The 7118-nt window shown below is 47.9% G+C and overlaps 1 protein-coding gene across 2 annotated transcripts in view; it reads left to right on the forward strand.

Annotated features, from left to right (window-relative positions):
- Nucleotides 1–2681: 2681 nt before the first annotated feature.
- Gpr180 (G protein-coupled receptor 180) overlaps nt 2682–7118 on the forward strand; it is a 27844-nt gene continuing 23407 nt past the window's right edge. For both annotated transcript variants that reach the window (XM_005355661.3, XM_026783279.1), the window contains exons 1-2: nt 2682–2857; nt 4688–4846. In XM_005355661.3, the coding sequence (XP_005355718.1) occupies nt 2710–2857; nt 4688–4846 (307 nt within the window). In that variant the 5' untranslated portion in view covers nt 2682–2709. The remainder of the gene's footprint in view (nt 2858–4687; nt 4847–7118) is intronic.

Raw genomic sequence — 7118 nt, forward strand, 5'->3', positions numbered from 1 at the left:
TCCTTGACTCAATTTAAACAGCAACCCATATCCTAACCGCGCGGAACCGTTTAATTTTAGCATTCATTCTTAGTGTTCATCAACATACAGACCTGTGATGTAATTGCTTACTGTCTCTGCTCCGTGGAGGTAAGGGTTTTCACTTCTCTGGGACCAGATCTATCAGAATAAACATTCATCAGCAAGTAGGTTCATGAAATAATTGCTCATTGCCCCTGGTATATTAGAACTGTTCTAATATAGTCAGCTTGCTCTTCATGAATTTGGAGGCTCTCCCAATTGGGAATGGCTGGCAGCTGTATTTTTTTCAAATGAATGCAGGCATCAAAAGTGTGTCTTTGGTGTAAGAGTGGTATTACTGATCAAGAATGAAAACGTGAGATGAAAGGAAAAATCTGACAGCGGTCAAAGTCGGTGTTCTGCTTTTCTTTTGGGACCAACCTCACCCCTATTCTTGGCATATTATAATTCCATTAAAAGTTTAGACAAGCTAAGTTTACTAGAGTTTTATTTTAGAAATCAATGAAAAAAAAAGCAACATTCAGGAAGAAAGTTTCAAAGAGCACCACCATGCAATGTAGGCAGGTAGTCAGTATGTATAGAAAAGGGTGGGGGTTGTGGTTCAGGGGCTAAGAGCAAGCACTGATCTTCCAGAGAAGCTAGGTTGGATTCCCGGCTCCAGGGTATTAGAAGCCCTATTTTGGCCTCCAAGAGCACTGTACCTTTATGGTACATAAACATCATGCAAGCAAAATTCCCATACACAAGAAAATAAATCTCTCTCTTTTTTTTTTTTTAAAAAAAGTAATATTTAGGAAAGACTTAACAGGTTATAGATCTAATTGCACCTTCTCAAAGGGAAGCCTGATACAATTCATCTTCTATATGCAGACATAATTGATCAGTTGGCAGCCTGTTGACTAGTTGAAGTTACTAAGCTAAGCTGCAGTATTCAAAAAACTGGGGGCCAGTCTTTAGGCAAATTTAGTTTAATAGCACATGCGTTTGTAGAGGCTTATCTGAAAAGATCCACCTGAGACTATTAACAAAGGCTACCTTTCAGAGTTGGGTATTGGCAAGGAATTATGAAGTCAGAACTAAAAATGTTGCTCTGTACCCTTGACTATGAATGTTTTTCTAAGGTGCATGAAAATTACTCATATTTAAAAAGAACTAGGATAATTTTTAAAAGTCTCAAAATATTAATACCCTTATTCCCCTGGGAAGCCAGGAGTGCTGGAAATGCCGATAAGAGAGCTATTTAAATGGTGAGGTATGTTGTGAGCATGCTATAAAAATAACTTGCTGAATGGAAATAATTTGTACACGCTTATTCATGAAATAATTTTTGGTTCCTACTTTTGCTTTCATCAAGATGCTCACTGACCTTCTGCAGCTTTACAATAGAGTGAGAAATTCAGAAGAACCAGAAGTCATTTACTTACAGTACTGTGTGACCTGACAGGGGAGTGAGGTTTTCTTTTGTGTGTGTGGGGGGGGGGGGGGAGGGGCTTCAAGACAGGGTTTTTCTGTAGCTTTGGACCCTGTCCAGGAACTAGCTCTTGTAGACCAGACTGGCCTTGAACTCACAGAAATCCCCCTACCTCTGCCTCCGGAGATTAAGGGTGTGCACCACCACTGCCCTCCTGGGAATGAGGTATTCTGTTTCGAAGAAACCCAACTCAGACTCAGGGTGTCAGAAAGGCTTCTCTAGGTATGTTGGGGATAAAGAAACAAAGCGAAGCTAAGGAGGAGCTGTCAACTAAGAAGTAACAGCCAAAGGAATTTGCAAACCTTATCAACACAGAGGCTCAGTTTATGGACCGGATAGCGGTAAGGATGGGCATTAATTGAGAGAGGGCATTTGAAGTATTTGAACCCATATTCTAAGGAGCGAGGGTTGTGGACTAAAAGCGATGAATACCCTTTGAAAGTGATGCTGCTGGGAAGGGTGGTTTGGTTTTGTTCTGCTTTTAGCATTCTATAACTTTAAAGTCAGAGGTGGAGTGTGGCTAAGAATTAACATGGGGAGGAGGTCAGTTGCCACAAGCCAGTTAACTTATGGCTGGATAGTGTAGTGGCTGCGGTTTCATACCATCCCCAGAAGAAAAGCGCGTAATGAACGTGATCTTTAATTCTCAGCTGTCCGGCCTGGTGGGTGATGATATAGTTCCATCAGGATGGAACCCAGAATTCATGGAAGGAAAAATCGGCTTAGTGGCAAGAGAAATTAGTCTTTTCAGTTTGGACCTGCGACGTGTGCTTGCAGCATTAAAGTGGGCTTAGGCGCGGGAGAGGAAAAGCAAAAGAATATTCTCTAACTTCGAGCGCGTTTTCCCGGCAGCAGCAGTGCGTTCCTTCCTGGAAAGCCTCAGACGTTGATGTCAAGCGCTCGAATGCGCAGTGGCCTGGCGCGCAAGAGCTGCTAGGGTGCTCGTTTGCAGTGTCCCCAAACAGCATCCCAGAGGCTCCTTTTAAAACAGGCGCGAAGTAGCGGCACCGCCGGGGAGCGCTGGGACCGGCCGACCAGCACGTCCCGCCCACCACGGCCGACGGTTGGCTACCGTCTCCGGCTCGTGGCTGCGAACCCGTGCTTCATTGGCTGTCACTCTCGGACTCCCGCCCCTCGGCCCCGCCCCGCTCTCCGCCGCCGACGTGGGTTGCAGGCCCCAGGCGGTTGCCAGGCGCGCGAGCGAGCGGGCTGCGGGCATGGGCGGCCTGCGGCTGCTGGCGCTAGCCCTTACGTGCTGCTGCTGGTGGCCGCAGGGCGGCCAGGCCAAGACCCTGCGGGGCAGCTTCAGCAGTGCCGCGGCCCGGGACGCCCAGGGCCAGAGCATCGGCCATTTCGAGTTCCACGGTAGGTCCGGGGCGGGTGGGCTGGAGGCGCGCGGTCTCCCGCAGGCCCGGGGTCGGTAGGCGGCGGCCGCGGCGCCTCCCTCCCGCCACGTCGTCCCGGCCTCCCCTGGATCGCCGCGGCCGGGCGCCTTCACCAGGCCACAGCCCAATGCACCTGAGAGCGGTTTCCATTTCCCCGACGCTCCCCGGTGCAAACGGGACCGTCCTGATGCATCTTCCCAGGGCTGTGCTCCCTGCTCCGCACTTGGCCTCACTCTGTGCATTTGGGCCCTGTGGTGGCGAGTGAATGTCAGCGCCGGACCCGAGCTTTCCGGTTGTTTGTAACACCGGTTGCAGGAAACGTACTTGGAGCGGATTTGGGATCTGTCATTGCCTCCCCTGTTTGGTTACCGTGCTACCGTGCAATAGGTTTACCCTGTGCCTAGAGTTCAGTTGGTGGAAATGCGTTTAAGTGTCGAGAAAGTTTCGTGATTGATACACTCTAGCCTGTCTGAAAGGGCTGCATTTTATTCTTACTTCCTGATATCCCCCAGGAAAAGCAATAACGCTTTCATTTGATGAATTTGCGATTCGTCCTATTAGTTTTGCTCCAATTTATTTGCTCTCTTAGTTTTAGTGTTTTCTTGGTACTTTGAATTTGACACTACTGCATTAGAAGTGATTTCCTTAATGAAGCTCATCTCTTTGGCTTATTTGATCGAGCTGCAGCTGTGGCTGTCTGTGTACCTGCTTAGGGAGTCTCAGAAGAAGACGATGGTATAGAAAGGAGAAGCATTGGCGTGGGAAGGATTGTCAAGTCCTGGAAATGTGCAGAATGAATGGTGAAAAAGGATGCTTTAAAAACACAAAAACTGAAGATTTTATAATATATGACTTAAAAAAAAATACCGATTTTTCACAATCTGGATTTCCTTCCTGGGTGAAGGAAGAAGAGACCCCTGAATAAGCAGCTTCGCTGTGTTTTTGTCACAGTCTCAGTTCCTTACCTCCCGGTGGCAGTCCTCTGAGAACTGCCAGTGCTGGTCATCAAGGAACTGTGGGAGCTCGTACCCCACAGAGATACCCATAACCCTGATCGTCATTACCTTGTGAACACGGAGGGGAAACATGAAATCCAGGTTATCCAACACCCCGGGTGTCATTCGGGAAGGGTTCCCAGGATAGTGTTACATGCTGTTGCAGGGGTCTCCTGACAGATCGGGGAAGGGATAACCTGTGCACAGCTGGTCTCTCTTACATACTACGCACATATGATTCTCTTATGCGTAGTTCTTGCCACGTTTTGGTCGGTTGCAGTGTAACTGGGTAAAGCTGTGCCGAGACAGAACTGCAGCTTACGCTGAGACAGAACTCCAACCATTTAAAGTGCTAGTGGAGCTCTCGAGTCACTTGGTAAAACCTGATGCTGTGTACTCACTCACGGAAGAGGCTTACTCTTCATGTACACGTTTTAACGTACTGAAAAGGTTTAACCAATAACTCAGTGACCAAAGAACTTAAGACTAGGAAACTGTACAATGTTGAGAGGTCCACGGCTTCACCTCTTTACCAACCTCCCATCCCCCTACAGGCAACTACTTTCGATATTTCAAGAAGAGCTAATACCTATACTCCTCAAAGTGTTACACATAATAGAAACAGAAGGAGCATTGCCAGAATCTTTTTATAAGGCTACAGTTACCCTGATACCGAAACCACACAGAGACTCAACCAGGAAAGAGAATCACAGACCACCCTCACTCACGAACATGGATGCAAAAATACTCAATAAAACACTGCTTTAGTTCTTTACATGACTGAACTAGTTGATAATTTCTGTTTTCATGCCAAGGTGACCATGCTCTTCTGTGTGTCAGAATCAACAACATAGCGGTGGCCGTTGGGAAAGAAGCTAAACTCTACCTGTTCCAAGGCCAGGAGTGGCTACAGCTGCAGGAGAGCAGCCCTGGGCACAGCTGTAGTGAGAGGCTCACCCGGGCCCAGGTGACAGGTGAGTACTGGGCCTTTGTCTTTGGCCATTAGATGTATTTTCTCTCCTTTCCTGTGGTCGTGTAGTACAATGTAGTGCATGTCTGTCTTTACTAAGATGTCTATAAATTTGTAACGACATACAAATAACTGATGATATTTTGGTTATCATGTTTTCAGCTGTGTTTTTCAAAAGTTAACCATGTCTTTGTTGAAAGGATAGAATGCTTTTTTTCTCCTTTTATCATTCAAAAAGTTTTTAATTGTCCAAATAATTTATGAAGGAGTCTTCCCTTATGCTCTGCGGTTTATGTAGTTGGTGCTAATATCCAGACACATTTTTACCTGGTTGTAGTTTGCAGCAGATGGCATCGAACAGCTACCGCCTGCCAGTGCTGCACTGAACACCGAGTGTGCCATTTCATACAGCTTAGTCCATGTTTGACAGCGTGCGAGAGAGACGAAGTTGTACGGTGGACCAGCAGTGCGTATTGTACCACATCACTAGGAACCGTAGGGTTTGCCCGGGAGCTGCTCTCTCTTCCCTCTCAGCCGTTTCTGCCGGAGTCCACAGTGTCTCATGATTAGGATGCTGGCTGTTGGGAGACAGAGGGGGGCTTTTGTAGTTTAGGAGTGAAGTACATATGCCATTCTACCCAGTATAGCCCTGAAATTAACTGGCTGTGGAAGGCATGTGCGGCGAACTTTCTGACCAGCAGGAAGGAACAGCCACCAGACGAGGATTCTTCTCAAATCACGCTTTATTAGAGCCTCTTGGTTGTAGGGAGAGCAGAAAGCAAGGGGCTCGGAGCTCTGAACTATAGCTGCTTATATAGGGAGTCTGCCTAGCAACTTTTGATACTTTGATACTTTCACTGCTTTTCTGGAGACCCACCGGCAGGAAAGAAAGCAGGGGAACATCCCTGTCAGTTACAGACCAGGATGTTCCCCTGCCGGTCAGGGGAAGTGTGGGCAGCTAGATCACAACAACTCACCCTGTTTTCCGGTGGAAGAACTGCAACCCTAACATGGAGTTATCTATCAAGCGAGGCTGGGGCCAAATGCCATCTTGTAATGGCAGCTATTCAAATCGGCTCCCAGCAGGCATGGTTAAAGAATCTGTTTTAGTTTCTTTTCCACTGCTGTGATAAGACACTCTGAGCAGGGTAACATATGAAAGAGTTTATGGTTTATGGCTTGAGAGGGTTAGAACCCTGATGGCAGGCAGGCATGGCAGCAGGGAGCAGTGGTAGCAGTCAGCACTCACCTCTTGATCCACAAGCTGCAGGCAGAACGTACTGGAATGGCACAAATCTTCTGAGACCTCAAAGACCTCCTAATCCTTCCCAAACAGTTCCTTCAGCTGGGGACCAAGTGTTCAAGTGGATGTGTCTCGGAGGGCCATTCTCATCCAAACCACTGTGGTGTCCATGAGCAAAAGAGCAGCCATCCTGTCCCCTGTGTCTCCTGTATCTATAAGCATCCTCCTCTCGCTGAGCTGTGCGGGTTTCTCCTGGCTAGGCAGGTAGAATGGTCCTGTTCTAAATATTCTCTCAGCTGTCCAGACACCTGAGCAGAAAGAGCAGGGAAGACAATGGTTCCCTGGTCACTGTTGCCCACTGGGTATGTTTGTTTCCTAGGTCGTTAGCTGACATCAGAGGTGTGCTGAGGAGATCTGACTGTCATTTACGTCAGCCCTGAGATTCTGATTACCTGGAGATCTGTGTTAGTCCCTGTCAGCCTTCCTTTCTGCCGCATTTGCTCATCTCTGCATTTCATGTGTGTCTAGAAGCCCTCCTCCTTTGCTCGAGTTCCTCTGATGTTCAAACCGAGCTTCCCACCCAGCTTCCCATTCTACTCTTCAGTGCTCCTTGTTTCTGGAAGCAGCCTCGTCTGTCTCCTCCGCTTCACTCTCCTGATCTCCACAGACAGAGCTCTCATTTCCAGAAACCCACACTCTCACCCACACATACGTAATTAAAATTAATAAACCTAAAACAACATCCCATGAGATTTCAGTTACAGTAAGTGCCGTGACTATTGTTTACACGGTATACTGTGGAATGACAGCTTGTGAGACCTGGTGCTTAGTGAAATGTGTGTGTTAGAAGTGCCTGGAGAGGAGCAGCCCCAGAGCCTCGTGCCTGGTTAGCGGAGAGGAGCAGGTTCAGAGCCTCGTGCCTGGCTAGCGGAGAGGAACAGGTTCAGAGCCTCGTGCCTGGCTAGCGGAGAGGAACAGGTTCAGAGCCTTGAGTTTGGCTGGTGGGAGAGGAGCAGGTTCAGAGCCTCGTGCC

Source organism: Microtus ochrogaster, chromosome 17, assembly GCF_000317375.1.
Source record: "Microtus ochrogaster isolate Prairie Vole_2 chromosome 17, MicOch1.0, whole genome shotgun sequence".
In the NCBI taxonomy this organism is placed as follows: Eukaryota; Metazoa; Chordata; class Mammalia; order Rodentia; family Cricetidae; genus Microtus; species Microtus ochrogaster.